At 45.2% G+C, this 19,818-nt stretch overlaps 1 protein-coding gene across 1 annotated transcript in view; it reads left to right on the top strand.

The window, feature by feature from the left end:
- The first annotated feature begins 674 nt into the window (after positions 1-674).
- GAP43 (growth associated protein 43) overlaps positions 675-19,818 on the top strand; it is a 57,025-nt gene continuing 37,881 nt past the window's right edge. The window contains exon 1 of the mRNA XM_075512705.1: positions 675-767. Within this exon, the coding sequence (XP_075368820.1) occupies positions 738-767 (30 nt within the window). The 5' untranslated portion in view covers positions 675-737. The remainder of the gene's footprint in view (positions 768-19,818) is intronic.

Below are 19,818 nucleotides of genomic sequence, written 5' to 3'. Positions count from 1 at the left end.
CTCGCAGCTCCCACCTACAGTACGTCACCTGTGCATGGCATATACCGCCTGCCACGGCAATAACCCCGCTCCCTCTTCTCCCCTCCGTGCCCACCCCACCCCACGCCTTCTTCACGCACAAATCCCACCCGTGGCCGGGTGCTGGGGGCTTCGGCTGCGCCGGTGGGAGCGGGGCTGGGGGCTCCCCACCCGCCCGGGCCCCCTCCTCGGCCGGTGCCTCCCAGACACACCCCACCCCACCCCACCCCTCGCACCCCCTCCACTGTCTGCAGTGTCCCCTCTCCCCTGTCGCCGCTGTACAGTGGGAAAGTCGTTGGGTAATTGGGTCCAGATTGGAGATTTTAATTATTCATGAGGCTGGCGAGGGACTTGGGGGTGGGGGGGGGGGGGGGGGGCTGCTGGGGTGGGGGTGGGGTGGGGAGGTGACGAGTCAGGGAGAGCTGGTGAACAATTCTGGGAAGGGAAGGGTAGGGAGGGAGGCAGGGAGAGGCAGCGTGTGCATGTGTGATGAGCAATAGCTGTGGACCTTACAGTTGCTGCTAACTGCCCTGGTGTGTGTGTGCGTGTGCGTGTGCGTGCGTGTGCGTGTGTGTGTGTGTGTGAGAGAGAGGGGGGAGAGAGAGAGGGAGGGAGGGAGGGAGGGAGTGGAGAGGGTGGGGGGGAGAGATAAGAGAGAGAAGAGGAAAAGGAGAGAGGAGAAGGAAGGAAGAAGAAGGAAGGAAGGGGACAATACGATCATGCTGTGCTGTATGAGAAGAACAAAACAGGTAGAGCTGAAGATTTTTATATTTCTTTCCGTTAAGAAATCTCCCAGGCTGCTGGGTGGCTGTGGGGTGCGTGTCTGCCTGAGTGTGTGAGGGGCTGGGGCAGGGGCTGGGGTAGGGGGGAGGAAATTTCAGCTGCTTTCAGCAGACGTCTCTTTTGCAATTCTTCAGCATCTTGCGACTGAAGGCTCTTTTCACACCCTTCAACACGACTGTTTTGCCTTTCTGGGGCTGGTGATGTGGAAAGGGGGGTGGCCTACGTCCACATTTGGGGAGCTACCAGAATCTCCCCTCTATTCTTCTTATTATTTTTTAATAGTGGGCAGATGTATTGCCTAGGATTTTCTGTCTGTGGTTCTGAGGGTGTGGATGGGGGGTGCGGCTGGCAGGAAACGTGATGAGATCTGGCTCTACCTTGGAGATAAAGGAAGCAATTCTTCATCTTATGCCAAAAAAGAAAGGATGCCCAGTGAGCCTTGATCCCTGGTCAGAACGCTCTCTATTGCTCCTGGCTCCGATGAATGGGAGATGCTTTATGTGCATATGCTGTGAGGTGGCTCGGAGGACAGGTGCATTCATTTTTTTGTGTTGCAACGATCTGAGCAAGAATTAACCTGAAGCTTTTTTTTCAACCTATGCTAAAGTGAAAAATGCAATTAATTAATAACAAAAGCATTAGCCAGGGGAGGGGGAGAGTCACCCTCTTTGCAATACCCTTCATAGTACAACCAGTTAGACAACTGTGCACCAGCTGGTAAAGAGACAGAGGACCACGCCTCTGTTAGCTCCGAACTCGGGTGGGATAAGAGAAGCTCACAGTGTGAACCTGTTGGAAACCAGTTCATTCTCCTTACTGGTACCACCTGGCTTTTCCTGTCACGGAATTGGGATGATGAGAAGGCTGATGGCTAGTTTTCAGTGCCAAATTTTTAATGTATAAAATGATAATGAAATTGAAAAAAAAGCTACTTTGGTCATTCCCCCCTCACCCTTCCCCCTTTTATTTTGTGTGAAAGCCCAAACCTGCTCCTGATTAAGAGAGCCTATTTTGGCGGAACCTCTTGGACTTCCTCGGGAGGATGCTGGATTTCTGCAGTTGGAACTTCGAGGCAGGAACTGGCCCCAGATACCTTTGTAAGGCATTTTGGAAAGTTCCCCAAATTACGGATTTGTAGGTAGCGACAAAGATCTTTGGTCCTTGTTCTGAGCACAAAACTCAACTGAGTCTTAGGTACAGCACCATACTGGTTACTTTATATATGCGTACATTTATATATCTCTTACAATATAGCACTGCAGTATTCTGGAGCAATAGCCTAACACACTGATGTGAGTAACTCCAGTTACTGTAGAACAGCACAGTGTTGAAAGAAAATCCAGGTTAAGGTGTGTTTCTGAATGGAGATGTGTGTGCTATCAAACGAAGGAGCAATTTTGTAGAATAATGGGGAGGGGCAGGTGAACGGGATAGAAAGACCCTGCGTCATCCTGTGTTTTTCCCCATGCAGGTTTTTCAAACGCTTTGCAATTAATGATATGTTCACTAAAATCTGGAGGGAGGTGGTGATGGCTGGGGGGGGGGGGGGGGGAACACGTTGCAGCCAGCCAGCAGAGCTCGTTCAGCTGGCAAATATGGGATAAAAAGAGCAGAGGAGGAGAAGGAAGGCAGACAGGGAGGCAGAGTGACAGAGCGGTGGGCGGAGGTGCACAGCAAATTTTAAAATAAAGTAGGTAGCTCTGGGATTCTTTGGAGTCAGAAGAGAGCTATTGGGGGAGGGGGATAATTTTGCCCATACCATCACAGGTTGGGCATTAAAGCTCCTGAATAATATTCTGATGTATCTGTTCTTTACATCTCTATGGGTTTACTCCTGTCGTTTTGTATTCTGACATATTTAGAAATGCATGGCATGCAGGTATCTTGATCGCACATAGTCCTCTCTTCCCACTCTGTACATTAATCCACTGCATGGTACACACCCCTTTGCACGTGCATGTGCGGCACGCATCTCCACTCTCCGATCGCTTGCATCTGTACTACACATGTATGCACAAGCACACATGCGCTCGTTCACACATGCTTTCTGATCCTTATGCAGCCATATAACCTGAATGTGCCTGCCCGTGCATATTTAGTGGATGTTCCTGGGCTCAGAGCCCAACTCCTGCTCCTGTACCTGAATACACACCACAATTGCCAAACTGGCAATATAGCAGTTCGCTCAGCAAAGCTGGTGATACACCAGAGGAAGCTTTAATTTGGAGAAGAAAAAAGACCTTGGTTTTCAGCTTGTGCTCTTCCTCTGTCCCCACCCAGACCTTTCACAGAGAGAAAAAGATGGAACGGGTTCTTCAGCACAGGCAGGAGTTTCCTTCCCAAAATAAAGACAGCTCTCCTCAAATTATTTTTCAGGGGAAGCCCCTGGTGTCCCGCCTTTCTGGCAGCTAAAGAGCAAAATGTTGAAATTACAGGCTTGGGCGTGGAAGAAATCTCTTCTCATTTGTGTCTAGGTGTGCCTGTATGTGTCTGTCCTCCCACCCCTCAAAGACAAATATGTTCACACACTCGTACCTTGCAGATTATTCTTTCTTGTGGGTGCGATGCCAATGTGAAGAGTGAAGTATCTGACTGACTGTGCCCGCCCATGAGCGATGTAGATAGCTTGGTGTTGTCATTTCTGCCTACAGTTGATTGCAGCTCTGAATCTGTGCCCACAAAATATTCCGCTAAAAGGTGGCATAACCGAAAGGTTGGGTCAAGCAATTTCTGAAAAATTGAACTTAACCTTTACTGCCAGCAAGAGATGCAGTCAGTAATACGCAGAGCTGAATAGTTAGATAGGTGGCTAGAAAGGCAAGTGTTGCATGCACCGCATACTAGAACAGATGGACGTTATGGGGGTATGTGCTCAGTATTGGATTGCATGAGTGATTAAACAATAACCCGCAAGCAGGTTTCCCACTTGTGGGTGAGATGAGTCTCATTCATCACCAGCCATATCCGACGGCTTCCCTCCCATTCTGTCCTCTCCTCCTCACCCCAGTGCTGGAGAGCCAGCGGCTGCAAAGGTTTAAACCTGCCACACCCATCAAATCAAAGGAGGGAGGGGGGAAGAGGCAGTCTGCATTTCTTTCCCCTTCCACATGAGCAGCATGAATAAACAGGGCTGTACCTCTAAAGATGCGGTTTAATGCAATTGGAGAAGAAGGTAGCGTTAAGGAACTGTTCTAGCAATTACAGCCAGCCGGTGAGGTGTCTTGTCATTCCAGGAACTGCAGATGTGTGCAGGAAGGAGGAAATGGAGAAAAAGAGAGGAAGATGCACACAGAGTTAAGGTTTTCTTGCCTCAGGATATTAAAATCTCACGGACCTCATTTAGAATAACTTAATTACGCCGCACAATCCAGATTCAAAACTTGCAAGACACGGTCTTACCTTTAAACGCCAACGTGGAGAGAGGAAAAGGGGTATTTTAAAGGCAAGGTGTCTGTCCATGCCCCTCCTCCCTCCACTCGCCAGCGTGGTGTAAATCACCACAGACCATTGACTTCAGGGCAGAGGCACTTCATCTGCACCTGGGGAGAGTCTAGCCACTGCCTCTGCCTTTCTGAGAGACGCTGGGCGGTTTCTGTGCTTCTTCCAGTAAACAATTGCTGCATGGAAGTTTAATTACTCCAGGTCCTCACTATTTCTCTTCCTGGGGCGATACCCCTGGGATTTCTCCCGAGAAGGGTGTCTCCAGAGAAACGCCCCTCCCATCACCCTGTCCTCCTCCGCTGCCTTTGCTGACTATTAGAGACATTGATTTCTCCTAGATCGCGTAATGTAACTGTTCTTAATGGCACAGACAAGCCCCCTCCTAGGGAACTAATTGCAGGCAGAGTTTCCAGGGGGAGGACAGCGGTAATGCTTAGCGGGAAAGAAACCAGCCCGTTGATCCAAATTGCCTATTGCCACTTGCTCCTGAATGAGAGTCCCAGCACAAACCAGTCAGGCAGTACCCGCCAGTACGTAGAGGCATCCCTGCTGAGAGGGCTGCGTCGAATCTTGTACCTGCCTGTGCCAGGCTGGGTACACGTGTGCAGCCTGAGGAACCGACACGTATTGTCTGAGGGCTTGTCCTGGCCCAATGCTGAGGGCGTCTGAATGATCTCAGAGCTGCTCCTCCCTCGGGAAAAGAAAATGGGCTGTAGCTCCAGACTCTTCCCATGCCATGCTGAGAGGGTGGGCATTGCCTGGGGATGAGGGATGAGAGGGACCCCTCTCATCCCTCATCCTCGTTTGAGGTGAGCCTCTCACCTCATGAGGTGAGCCTCATCCTCATTTGAGGGACCCTCTCACCCTCATTTGAGGTGAAACCTCAAAGAGGTTTCACCTCAAGTCCACTCTCATTTCAGGCCAGCTGTCATGGATTCTGTGGTGCTGTCCCAGGATCTAGTAGCCACCCTGCACAGACATTATGTTTCCCTCTCCCCATTTCCCAGAGAGCAGGAATTCCCTGCTGCTGGCAGCTGTCAAGTTGCAAGGCCTTCTTGTGCTAGTGGGAAGGTGAACTGGGCCTTTTGCCCATTGCAAGATGAAAGCAGGCTGGTAGGCTTGCATGGTGTAAATCAAGGATGCGTATATCTGCTTGGGTTCACTGGCCTCATGCTGTGAGGCACGTGCTCCCCTCAATGACTCTCGTCTGCTCCATGTCCAGAGGACACGGGCCATAACTGTGCTCTGCGTAGTCTGTACCGAGCAGGCATGTATATGCTGAGAGATCGGTGTATCAACAGGTAAAACAGCAGGCATAGCCTGAAGATTGCCTCTGCTTTTGGCTGAGATGGTATGAAGCACCAAGTACATATAGCCTGAGACCTCTGCATGCTCCCAGCAGGCTGGTGGTGCATTACTGACTACCATTTGCTCAGTCCATGCATTGCTGGCCCATGCATCCTTCCCTCTGTGCAAGTCTCCTGTTGTCCCCTCCTCCTGCGCATAAATGACTTGCATCTCTTCTGTTCCTTTGGGCTTCCTCCCTGCACAGGGAGGGCTTTATCTGGATTTGAGAATGAACGATAGCTCTGATGACAGTTCCAGGCTAAAGACACCTGAGGATGGGAAGCGTTTTGATGGCAGCTCTCTGTGTTGATGTCCTTTGGAAGTCACTATGCGATTCCCCTGTTTGCTGTGAGTCTGACAAGTCTCAGGGATAGACTTGGCCGCAGTCCATACCTGGCTGCATCTGAGGTTTGAAGGCCCAGTGTCCAGCTGTAAGGCAATAACCATAGCCCAGTAGCTCTCCACAGGGGAATGCTGGGCTGGGAAGAGGAGGTCGGTCATCCAGAAAGGCCCAGTGGAAGGTGCACATGCCTTGCTGGTGGAAATACCAGAATACCTTACTGTGGGAATACCAGAGCAGGTATCTGGGTGAAACACCTTTCAACATCTAAAGTCCAAAGTCAAAGTCTGGAATCCATCCACATTCATTTCATCTATAATTCGAAGATCCTCCTGAGCACGCCAGGAGGTGACATGTAACCTCAGAGCTCTGACGGCCTCATGTGGAGAAGGTGTTTATATTTCCTTAGGGCTCTCTGTATCACCTGCTGAGCGTGTGTGTAAAACTCCATGGCTTTTCACGGTTGCAAGCACCACAGGCCAGTAGTTAGTATATAGGAATTGGTTTCGGGAGAGCTGGTTTCTCTTCCTAGCAGTGCTATTAACCTGCTTTCTGACTTGATCTAAGCACCGTTTCTCTGCCTGTCATGGCCGTCTCTGCAAGATGCTTCTTTAATTTGGAAACTAAATAATTAGTGTGTGAAAAAAAAGGGATTCAGATGCCCTCAGGTGAAAGGTGCTTTAGACAGGCAAAGCATTGCTTTATCCATCCTCAGTCACTCCTGCAGTGCTGCGATGTTTATTAGCCTCTTGAGTTCCTTTAACACAAACCATTGATTTTCTCCCCAGACCCAGGCTTTATTACTATGAGCCAGAGCCTGAGAGTAGGGCTACAACTTAGTTTTCTCCCTGCTATTCACCAGTGTGCTAGCTCCTCCCCTACCATCATAACGATCCAGCCTGTAGCAAGTATGGGGTGGAGAAATAGTGTAATGAAAATAGTGATTTGTTTTTAATATAACAAAAGGAATTTGTGCTTTTGGAGTTACACTGATCCTGCTGTCTCCGCCTGTTGTTCATTTTGTCTCCTCTCCCCATCTGTTCTGCTCCTCGCCTTCCTCCTGCTCCCTTGACCATGCAGTCCTCCTGCTGCTTCTCTCCTCCATCTGGGTACCAGCCCTCCATTAGGCTGTGCGTCCTGGGGACTCCTGCTGACAGCATCAGCCATTACCACCAGGGTCTTATTCCCTTCACCCTTCCTGGCACTGGTATCAGAAGGGAAGCTGGTAGGAGGGAAGACTACATGGGTTCTTCCTTTGTGCTTCCAGTTGCTTTTGCAGCTTCCCCAGTTCTCCTCCACTTGGGCAGCTGTCGCAGCTACTGCAAATGAGCACCTATAGACAGAGACAGCAAAGTGGTGCATCGTCACCTATCACATTGCTGTTAGCACAGGTAAAAGGTTGCCAGCCCCCAGCAGGCAGCTGGGGAGGGGTATGGCTGCCATAGGAGCAATGCATGCAGTACAAGCTAGTATCACCATTTCTGCTTTCCTGAGGGTTCACACTTCTTCTGGGCTTGTCCCTTGGCTAGTAATGCCACTGTTGGGTGGCAGGCTGTCCTCCAGGTTGGCCCAAGAAAGGATGTCCTGAGCCTGCCTTCCTCCCACCAGGGTTGGCTGGCTTTGGTGCCTTGAAAGGGAACCAGGATGTACTTATATTCTTTTAAATTATAACCAATAAATGTCAGTCCCATTCATTACTCATCTTACTTCTGAAGTTTCTTGAATTAATTCCAGCCATAATCACAGTATATCTCTATTTATAGAAAGCTGGGACATCTCAGAATATTTAAACATTCTCTCTGTAGGAGACACCTTTCTGTAAGGGCTGGTAATTAGTAAAGCTAATAGGCTCTAAAAGAATCCGACTCACTTGGTTTGAATGCCCCTAAAATTTAGGGGTGCAGGGGAGTGTGTTTGGATTGGAACCTAGCTCTGAAGCTAATTTTATTCCACTCCTCATAATTGCCTAGGAGTGAAACTGTGGTCTCAGGGACTTAATTTTTTTTATGAAATGGGATGATTTCTAATAATTGGTCATGTCCAGAATAATTTACAGTTTTGATTACACTTATAATTGTTAAGACTATTATCAATTGGCATCCAGTTCATCAGACTATTGAATGGAGTCTAATCCATTTATTTTCTTAATAGTATCCAATGACCTTATAAATCTGCAATGTTAAGTACTCGAGGGTGGGCAGGTTGGGGCAGCATGGTACCATGCTTTGCTCTTTTGCACAAGATGTCAGTCATTTATATTAGTTCAAATTGAAACCAGCAGGATGTAAACCACAATGGTTTTGAACTGACCATTGTTCTCCTTGTATCATTCCTTCTTCTGTCTGCCCACAGCTTTTAAGTTTATAAATAATTTAACAAAAATAATCTAGGTTTGGAAGGGTAGACATAAAGAAACAAGTATCACTTGCTGATTTGCTGACAGTAAAATTTGCAGCCGTTTAGTTTCATGTAAGAGTGAAGTCCACTGCTGGAAATCACCTGCTGAGAAAATGTGAGGAGGGCATCACCTGCTCGACTGTGCCTGAGAAGCGTGGTGCAGCTGGGAGGCAGTACGGGAACGATGGGGAACTGAGGCAAAGGGGCTTTTAGAAGCTGGACCAAAAGTTTATCCTCAGCAGGGAAGCTTCACTGTAGATTGGAGAGCTGCACTGAAATGGCACTTCTGTTCCTCAGAACTGGGGGCACCTTTCTTAGGGCCAAGATTTTAGTACTTAGCTTGTTATGTTGGATTAGTCAGGCTGGCAGCTTGAAAAGACCTGGATTACACCGGCTGAGTTGGAATCTGTCAGAATGGAGACTTTGCCTGATTGAAGATGAAAAACGGTGATTTTAAACCCTCCTGCTGTTTGCATTTCCAGTGGAAGACCCAGAGGAACTTCAAGCCCTACATAGAGTTTTGAGGACAGGCACCCACAACAGAAAATTGATGCTTAATGTGGACCACTAAAGTTGCAGTCAAAAGCATGATAAAGATGCAACCGGTCCCACCTAAAGCACAAGATCTGGCAAATGGCCTTTCCCTTGTATCCTAAATTCCAGTCAGAGTACCAGCTAGAAGGGATTAAATCCTAAGGAAAGGATGAAGGGAGCAAAGAAAAAAGATCTCCCCCCAAAATAACTGAAGAACTGAAGCTAACTGAAATCTCCATGAAATAAACAGAAGTTGGATAACTTCCAGAGGATAGTTTGCAAAGTTAATATGTGAATCAATACCTGAAGCTCCCTCTTTTATGGTAAAACTAGATACGCAGCAAAAAGAACCCTCCATTATGATGCCAGTGTACAAGACTCTGTGGAAGACAAAAGAATTGACAAATTAGTGAAAAATGAGCCCTAATGGCTTATAGGAACTTTTAGCAAATCTTCCTTTAAAGTTCAGGTAATTCTTCCTTATGTTCTTTGTTTTCTTCCTTTGAGTCATATGATTCCACAATTCAGGAATAAATGCCATAAGACAATGACTTATCTTGTAGAATTTCATTACTGTTTAATTAGGGTGTGGCTAGCAAGAGGAGTCTGAAATGTATCACAGTATTTTACCATTGTTCTGAACTGAGAAATAAGGGATTGCTCTAAGTTGAACTACCTTCTTAGAGGTGTCTGTCATCATAGACTGTAGAACTTTAGAGCTTCCCTGCTTCCTAACCATGGAGGTGCCTGAAGTCCTAAGATAATTACACTTACACCTGTAAAGTCCCCTAAACATTTGAAGGCTGCTTACTGGCATGCCTAGATGATCCTTAGTTTTATAAGCAATAATCAGCTCAATACCTACTTAACAGCTAAGCCACCGTGGGATCTACAAACCAAGTATTCTTCCAGTTGCTTTCCCTGCACAGGCAAAATGGGTAAGTTTGTCAGAGCACACAAGGTGAAGTGTCCGCACAGAATGTATCCAAGAGGAAGGGAATGTACTATCTTCCTTTTATCCAGAAACACTGATTAAGTATTTACCCAGAGATGTGGTGAATATACCAGCTCTGCCTGAGTAGATCTGTACTCCCACCTCCCAGGACAATGTGCTATTAGGCTATAGAATATACTGGGACCAGTGTTTCCTGGAGAAGCCGATCTATTTTGCACAGACAAATAAAATATTAATTGGGCCAGAGCAAGAGAATGAAAGAATATCATCCTGACTCTCTACCTTAGTGTTTATGATACTCATGGAGGGGAGGGAAGAGCTTTGGTTAAAGCTTTACAGCATACATTGTCAATAAGGCCAAAGCATTTTATGCCCATTTTGCATGTCTCCAGTAACATGGTCAACTGCAAATTGATGGCTAATACAATTAATAGGAGCCACGAAGGAGGAAGATCAGGATCTAGAAAAAGGGCAGAACAAGTCAGGATGTACTGATGTAAGATGGTTGTTTCAAGTCATCCTAGCTTATTTACAAAGCTGACGGAAGCAATCTCTGAACCGTGAGCTTTGAGTGCTTTGAAGACTCATGAGGGCTGGATGAGGTGTCAGAAGGCTAAAAAAGAACGAGGAGAAGATAAGAAATTACAGACTACTCAGTTTAACTTTATTCCTGGAAAAAAAAAATGGTGGGAATAATCAAATAAAGGAGATTATTAGGAGCCAGCACAGATCTGTCAAGAATAGATCATGTCAAACTAATTTAGCTTTCTTCTATAACAAGCCTTGTGGATACAGGGAAAGTAGTTGTCATACCTTGTCATTTGTAAGGATTTTGACATTATCTCACAGGCTTTTATCATAAGTGAAGCAAAGAAACATGGTCCAAAGGAAAACATTACAGCAGAGATGCAGAACTGCTGTAGATAATCCTACTCAATGAGCAATTCTCACTGATTTCCCGTCGAAACAGAAGACTCTATCGAGTGGGTTGCCACAAGCTTGAGCTGTGGCCTGTTAGTGCTTCATGTTTTCATTAAATATGTTGTACTTTATATTTTAATTTCAACCTGGATGACTGTATAGAAGAAGTATTTTTTAAAATCTGCAGATGGCATGAACCAGGTATAGGCTGGTGGAAATTACTGGAATTCAAGACAAGCTTGTCAAAGCAAAGACCTGGTGTGAACAGCATCAGAACAAATGTAAAGTGCTCTCCATGGAATGATTAATAAATTGCAGCTAGCTGTCCATGGGAGCCAACAGGCCAGCTAGCTATCCTTCAGGAGGGGAGACAGGGTCTCTAGAGGACCACAAGTTCAATGTTAGTCTAGAACATCATTCTGTTGTCAAAAAGGAAAACATCATCTTACGAGGTTGTGCAAATGGGAGTACAGGTGGTAAGACACATCTAATAAGCCGTCAGCTCTGATGAGCACGTCTCAGCTGAAATGTTATGCCTTAGTCTTGTACTGCACTCTAAGAAAGTGTGGTCCAGTGAGAGAGAGTGCAGACTGGGATAGTGAGAATTGCTGGAGGTCAGGGGAAATATAATTTGTGAGGAAAGACTGATAGAATTAGGGTTGTTTAACCTAAAAGGAATAAGGCTGATAGGGGTCAGGATGCTAGTCTGGTGAGTGCAAGAAAATGGGAATAATCTGTTCTTCTTGTCCAGGGTGGATAAAACAAGGAGTAATGGTCTTTAATGGGCCGTCAGAGTGATTCAGACTAGACTTCAGGAAGAGTCCAAAAGGATTGTGATGCACTGGAATAGATTGTCTTAGAAAACTATGGCAGCTCCAATCACTGAAGGGCTGTAGGAGGTACTTCTGGACCAGAGGATGGACTAAATGGTCTCTTGTGCTCTCTCAACACTATTTTGTATGATTAGTATCAAATATTCACTGAACCAGGAACTGGACCCAATCTGTCCTCTTGCAGAAGAGTCCTTAACCAGTAGGCTGCAAAGCTATTTACTTCTGTGCTCTCTCTGTCTCTGGCCTAATGCTTATTTAATTCTTTCATGAAAAAAGCCTAAGAGCTTAAGCAGGAAAAGCTAGGAGCAGCTTCCTCTAAACAGTCTTCTGTAGGAGGAAGGTAAGACTTGAGATCTTTTCAGGTACAGTAGAGAGTTGAATCAACATCCCCCATAATTTAGGGAAGCTGGTCTCTCCACTGAGATACTAGATAAATACCTATCTACTGCATGCTGTCAGAGAGGAACTACAGTTGTTGTCTCTTTCTGGGCAGGGATTCAGGGCTTGGAATCCAAAACAGAAGATGCCTGCCTGATAACCAGAGCAAGATGCCTAAACCCAGACAGTTTAGATGTCGCTCTGTTTTCAGCATTTGCTATAGGCAGGTTCAAAAGGCATTTATTTGGTGTATTGTGATACTGAGGTGCCTAGTTCTCCCCACATTTTCTAGTGGACTTAAGACTACAGTTTCTGCAAGGCATCTCACCTTCTTCCTAGACTTAGCTCCAACATCCGTCTTCTGAACACGGACATCTGCTGGAACTCCACACTGAGGTTCCCTTTTCATCATCCTCAGGAGAGAGTTGATACAAGGGATTTATCAGTTGGTGGCTTCTTCTACCTGCCTGACATGAATTGTCTCAAAGCATTTATATGGCAGTCACTCAGAAATTCCCAACTGGAGTGCCGTGCCCTTACTAGCACTCACCTTCAGTGCTTAATCCCCTCTGTTCCCATTATGATGTGTCCCAGCGGTTGCTGGGAATACTGAATAAAACATGCTGAGATAGAATATTCACCTTCACTGGATATATTCTCATGCAGCAGAAGAGCTACTGCTGCATGAGAATATAGAAGAACTAAAGCTGGCCCGTGGTATCTTCCATTATCACGTGCTGAGTCCATACAACCCTCAGGAAGATATCCTTTCTTTGGTTATTCCAAAGCCTTTACACAACAAGAGGGGGAACAAGACACCCTGCCTATAGTCAGGATTACCCAACTTCTGGTGGATGAGATAAATTGTAATAGTCAAAGACAATCTTTTCGACTACATCAAATTTTGCTGAGCTTTCCCTGTTTGGATAAGAATTTTCTTGGTAGGGGTCTTCTTCAAATAGACACTGTGGTTTTTTAATTTGTTATTGGGCTGTATCTGTTGAGATTAGAGGAATAAAGCTTTGAAAGTGTAAAGAGTTTTGCAACCATTTAATAAGCAACAGTTGTGCCTTTATAATATAAGGAAAGAGCATGCCATTATGATTTCAAATGATGACATTTCCTATTTTGTTCCTTTTTAGTTTATGTTTTTAAAATAGATGAAACACTTTTGCTAAGCGTACATTGAGTTTTCAAAGTCAAACACTTAGAATATAGAGAATTAATTAAAAGGGTTGCCTATCCATCTTTGTCTTCTCTCACGTGTAGGCATAATGATGTGGTCCTTAATTATGAGATCAAATACTGGTATATATTTTTTCAATAGGATCCCTGTCTCATTCAGTGCACAGAATGGAATATACTTAGGGACTGAATGAGTCTTGCCATAAACGAATGTGTTTTCTGTAGGTCTCCTTTTTCATTTACTGCCAGTGATGAAGGTTATGTGTTGAATTGGGCAGGGGGCTGTTCAAAAACAGAAGAATGGTCTCATGTTTTGGCAATTGAATACTGCCCTGAAGAATTAGGCTCTTTCCTGCCTTTTGCCACGAGTTCCTCTGTGACATGAAAAAGCCATATAAATGAGGTTTTCCATGGGTGGCCACTAATTGGTGTGTTCTCATTTTCTGGGTTCTCAGTTTGAGACACCTGGGGTCTGACTTGGAGGAGTGCAGAGCCGGTATTGTATGGAGTTCTGCTCTCAACACACACAGAGCTGGGGAAATGCTAATTAGGCATTGCAAATTAGGGACCCAAAATTAGTGGGTGCTCTAGCCATTTTGACCTAAGCATCTTTGTGTCTGATTTCACTGTCTGTAAAATAGAGATAACAACCCCACCTACCTCCCTGGGAGAACATCCGTTAAGGCTCGTGAAGCACTGAGATATTATGGCAAAATAGCACCACAGAAAAAGACCATGAGGAAATTAATATTCTGCATTCAGTGATGAGTTTGAGTGATGTGTGGCAATTAGGATAACGGGAAAATACTGAATCGCTACCCACTCAGTGAGCTCTGTCTATCCTTTGTAGTAGCTGGGGTGGGGGAGACTTGCAAGAAAAAAAAAGATATGATAAAGATATGATAAGGCATATGCACAAGGGAGTCAAAGCGAGGTTTCAGAATTAGTCTCCATTTTACATTTTCTGCTTCAGCCTTTACCATGTGCCCAGAAAGACGCTTGCAAGACAGGCTTTTTATGTAATGTATGAGTCACACTACTTTGTACTTGTGCCTGTGAACGATGGGTTGCAAAATAGTTGGGCAAAAATGGGCCAAATGTGTTATCACTGAAACTAGTACTACACTTTTCACTGGTGGTGGAAGATGTCAGCTTAGATCCTTAACAAATCAAGCCTGGAACACTCTCGTTATTACTCCCTTTGTATGTGAGGAAACGGAGGCACAGAAGAAAATGGAATTATCTGCTGAAGTCATTCTGCCTGTTTTCTCTATATACAACCAATAGTTTTTAAACTAGTATTCACGTGCCTTGCATGAATTAATCTAGAAATGTCAGAAAAAGTATGGGTTTGTTCCTCTCTTCTTCCCCTCCCTTCTCCTCACCTGGAAGAAATAGCTTGAGTAATGCAAATTATTTGTTTGCTTTATTTGCCAGTTGCTTTATATATGTGTCTGTGGGAGTGGGGCGTGTATCCCCACAGGACCTCATGGGAGGATCTCCTGAGGAAGGGCTGAGCTGGAGAGTTGAGGAAGCAAGCAGGTCTGTGGTATCACAGGTCCTATGTCCCGACCTCGGTGCTGTTCTCGCGAAGTGCAGGCTCTCGGTTGCTGCGCTGGAGATTCTCCAGGTGGGGAGGTTGTGCTCGCACCAGGAGGGGCAGTCTGTCTGGAACGTAAGTTCCAGACCAGGATGGGCTTAAGAAAGAGGTCAGAGCCTTCAAACTGGGCTTAACAGGGAGCCTGAGAAGAGGCAAGAAGCTCGGTGATACACGGTCATACACTTTTATTAATGAGAGCCTGCCTGGGGTTTCTTCCTAGTCTGAATATGCTATAGTTACTGTGGAGACTATGAATGTCTGTATTGCCTTCCTCAAATCTCTGGTGCATAAGATGGGACACAATTTTCTGGCCAGGCACAGGTGGGAATTTTTCCCACCATTGCTACATATGCTGGCTGCTGATGAACTGGTATGTTGCCTCCTCGGCTTCTGTGTCCATGAATTATCTCCAAAAGAAAGTTTACTTCTCCCAGGGGGGCACAAAGCAGCCTAACATGCTCAAGGGAGAGTTTTTCTTAGCAGAGACTGACATGGAAATACAGAAATCCCAGTACAGAAGTTCAGAAGTCTCGGGAAAAAAGCAATTCATCGGCACTCCGTAAGCATGGAAGAACAGTTGTGCTTATGTCTGTTGTCCTGAGACGTGCCAGCATGGCATGACGCTGTAAACCCACCAAATATAATCACTGGTTATGGCTTGAAGCCTATGCCTTATGAGGATACTCTGTCTCCTATTTTGAGGACCTTCTGCTGAGATTGCCCTCCGTGGCAGCTTAAGAGACCCTCCTCCTGCTCCTCTGGAGTTAAACCTCTGGCTGTCAGGACTGATGGAGAGTTGATGGTCAAGGTGGAGTGATCCAGAGAGATACTTCATGGCGGCAGTGTAGGTGGCCAAAAGAGAAGGTCCTGTTGGCAGGTGTGGAGGAGGGACACTGTCTCTCTGCCAGTTAAGAATGGAAGCGGAGAGGCTGTCAGTCTAGGGAAGAAGGAGACCTTGTGGCAAAGTGAATGTGTGATTGTCTCTCTGGGCCAAACCTGATGCATGTTTGCCAAGAAGGCAGTGGAAATGTAAGTCTTGTGTTAGCATTTGTGAAGTGGTGGGGATTTTGTAGTCCCTACTGCTCCCAAATCAGATGGGTTTCAGCCTGCCCCTTGGGGCAACCCCTGCTTCTGGCTCTGTCACAGAAGTGTACACTGCCACAGCACAGAAATTAAGGGGGAGGCAGAAGAGGCACTGGACTAGGTCGGGAGATAATTTTGTTGGAAGCGTCTACAATCATGTGGCTCCACTGGCTTCTTCTCCCCGTAGAAGGAGAAGCACTGACCACAGCAAATAATACTGCAACGTGTAAGCACCCACTCCAGAACTGAAGGGGCCTTACCAAGCTAAGGTCAGCCTTCCCATCTTGCAAAGTGCAGTAACTGGCCCCACTGGCAGGGCTTGCTTGCTTCTCTTTCTCTTCTGTGGTTCTGACCTGTGCCTGCAGAGAGCAAAATGTGCTCATCATTGCTCTGCCTCCTTATATCCAGTCCCATTCAGTTCCATCTTTCACATATGATTCATTGCATCTCAGCTTCACACAGTATGGTATCATTGATGCTGATATCCCCAACCTGTAATTTTTCAACTTCTCTCTTGGGTACTTGTCTCTAAGCTTTTCCTGCCGTCAGGCGCAGCGGAGTACGCTGAGTACCTCTGAGGGGTACCATACAGAGCAATTCTGCTGTTTGGAAATTTGTTTGTGAAAACTCTGAGCAGCGCAGAAATGCCTGGAGAAGCTAATCAGAATTGGAGATGGGCACAGTTTTTAAAAAACACAAGTTTCAAGTACTGAGGTGTAAACAGGAGGTCAGTGTGCTGCCAGTGGCAGTGAAATAGCACTCAGTTATACAGAGCACAGGAAAATGCTGAACAGGATTTCTGTCATTCCTTTGCTCCACTTTTATCAATGCCCTGTGCTTCTGCCCTGCAGCACCCCTGCTATTCCAGCTCTGATGCTGCAGGGTAGCCATTGACTTGCTGAAAACTAGGCAAGGATATAACTGATCCTTTGAACAAAGTAATTCTCTGTTCAGTAGCTTTTTGTACATATTAAATGATTAAATCTTTAGGGGGCTTTTCCCTGATGCAGTAATTGTGCACTCATTAAATTGCCAGATAAGACTTAGCTTCTATTAATTTATTTTTTGCTAAGAAAAACGTTTCATTTTCCACTGATAATCCTGCCTCACCTAATTCAAGGATGGCCAACTTGTGGCTTTTAAGCCACAGGCAGATACTGTGCCACGGAAGTATGACTCCCACAACAGGGATGCATCATATTACTGACAGCACACTGCTGATGTTAGGACTACTTTTTTATCAGTATCTCCGTGTGGGAGGAGGCTCTCAGGGCCTTCTGAGGCCAACAGCTCCCTACAAACTCTGGGACTCAGCTGGGCACCCAGCCTCACCCCATCCCACACTGGGTGCTGGGACCCTGGGGAGCCATTGCTGTTTTCTGCATGGGAGCTACTTGTTGAAAAATCCCTCACCTCGTCTAAGGTATTGGGCAGGGGTTTGACACCTCTTGGACATTGGAAGGGTTTTTTTTTAAGATGCTCATGAGGTGAAGAGGTTTGAGCTCCCATGATTTAGTTAATTGCATTTTAGAAAGTGATATCTGGGTAAAAGTTGAATTATCCCACATTACTAGGAGTGGAAATAGGTTTAGGCTTCAGCTGCAACATGAGCTAGTATATGTGTGAAAAAGACCACAGAGAAACTATGTTAGAAGGCAGGTATTAAGGCTACTAAGTAAAGTATTAAAAAATTAGCCAATATTGGAAATGCAGTTGCCTGTGCAACCTCAGCATGGTCTCCTCCTGTGAATGTATTTCAGTACACTTCTAGTAACAGGAACACGTCTTATTTTTCTTTCCAGGGATTCCTGCTGCATTCAGATCACAGAATGGACAGTGCTCACTTAATGAGCAGTTACTCAATATTTTGTTCTCTCATAATAAGTCAGTGTGTGACCCCACAGCTTTGCTGAATAAATACTATTCAAGCTCTGCTCGGAAATCAGAAATACTAATTTTCTCCTGGGCTGTCTTGTGATTCTGAGCACATCCCTAACATTACTTAGTAAATCATTGCAACACCCATGTGCGATAACTGAGTATTTTTACTCTGCTTTGGCAGACGGACAACGGAGGCACAAAGAGCGAGTTTGGGCAGCAGGACTCCCTAATGTTATGTGCTGAATTTCAGAAACAGAGGACCTGACTTTTATTAGTAGTTTTTATTTTCAATTGCACATATCTGAAAACATCTCCCATTACTGTCAGCTGCAGCTCTGAGTGCTCAGCACTGCTCCAAATCAGACTCAAGGTGTCTGAAGCCAGCTGCTCAGAGATGCAGAACACGCCACTAGGAATCACCCTGTGAAAAGTATGGGCCACAATAACAGGGGAATTCAGCAGCAAAGGCTGGGCAGTGCTGCAGGACAGCTGTCTGTTGGCTGCCCTAACCCTGAGGTCCTCTGTTCTCCTTTGCCAAGCCTCTGCCTCCTGCATTTTAACTTTCCAACTTCCAGCTGCAAAAAATAGGACCAAGATTTTAGTGTAATCCCTTCATACCCCTGAGTTTCCTAAGCCTCAAATATCCAGATTTCCTACTAATGCTCTAAGTCTTCTTTAAGCTCCTTTGTTTTACTTTGCAATCTTTCAGAAGATATTTACAAGCCTAGTTCCAAACAGTGGCAGGGTAGTATCAGGTAATTTACAGAACTGTCCTAACAAACAAGATTTATACAGGCAGGAGCCTAGCAGGATTTTCCAAGAGCCTTGGTGCCTAATTCGCACTGGTTTCAATAGGATTAAGGCAAGTAGGCATTTGTCAAGATCCCCCCATTCATTCCTTAAAACCTGGCCCTTTAATTCTTCTTTCAATCAAGTTTATTTGACCCACTACAGCTAAAGCATAGGAATGTATACTAAAATGTCAATAATTCATGAATGTTTGTAAAGTGCTGTGAGAGTACAATCTGGAAAGCAGGCATCTGGGGGGTTGTGTTATATTTTCTTCAGGCTTCAAAATAATTGCTTCTGCAACCAAAGCAAAATACAGGTGGAAACTGTTTTCCTCTGCTTTGCACTGAGATCAAAATGTTAGTTACCTGAAAGCCCCAACAGGTGCTCCAATTCTTCACTGAGTACTCTCAGAGATTACTAAGGATTAGGCGGATCCCAAAACCTTGAGTTAGTGGCTGGTTTGAAAAAGTACAGAAAGTGTTTGTGCATTCATAACTCATTCTTTCTGGAAGGGATCAAATGACTCCTGTTGAATTTAATTTGTTTGAAAATATTCTGTATCTAGGCTTCATTTCTGGTTTCATTTCAGCAGGATTTAGTGAATTGGTTATGCAAACTGACTTCAGGCGGTGTATTTCTTGCAAATTACTCACTCCACTATGTTTATATATGTGTGTGTGTGTGTGTTTGTTTGTGACATGCAGTTTGTGATAGTTATACAATATGACTTCCTCTCTCGGACTGGGAAGGAGGAAAAAGAAAGAGTTACTGAAAAAAAAAAAGAAAAAAAGGGAAAAAAAGCCACACTCTTGGGCTAAAATTTTAGATAGGTAGTCATTCACTATAATGGAATTTGTGTGATTTGTGTCTATTTTCATGGCTGAGGGACCAGCTCATCTGAAAAGTAGAGTACAACTAATGACATAACCTGGCTACATAACGTAGACATTTGCATACCATAATCTTTGCTTCATTTGAGCAGACCTACAATTTGCTTAACTCCAATGATGTGTCTTATGAAGGACTTAGTATTTTTATTGTTAATGGTCAATAAATTTGACTGGCAAGAACCAACCTTGTCCTGTGACTTCCTGAGGAAGCAGGAATTACATCTTTCTACCAAGAAATGGCTCTGTATTTTAGATGGTGCTAGCAGAAAGCAAGCTGGTTCCTACAGTATCTGAATTGTTTTTCCTCTGTAAACCAGCGTGCTGCCTGTGCCCTTTCTTGTGTTCAGCATATTCCCCTTGTCTTGACTCCTGTTGCTTGTTTCATTGCTTCCTTTCCCAGCACCACAAGGGAGATATATCCCAAGGATGTAGAAGTAATA

Source organism: Mycteria americana, chromosome 1, assembly GCF_035582795.1.
Source record: "Mycteria americana isolate JAX WOST 10 ecotype Jacksonville Zoo and Gardens chromosome 1, USCA_MyAme_1.0, whole genome shotgun sequence".
NCBI lineage: Eukaryota > Metazoa > Chordata > Aves > Ciconiiformes > Ciconiidae > Mycteria > Mycteria americana.
The sequence above is the reverse complement of the archived record's forward strand: the minus strand, read 5'-3'. Positions and strand labels throughout refer to the sequence as shown.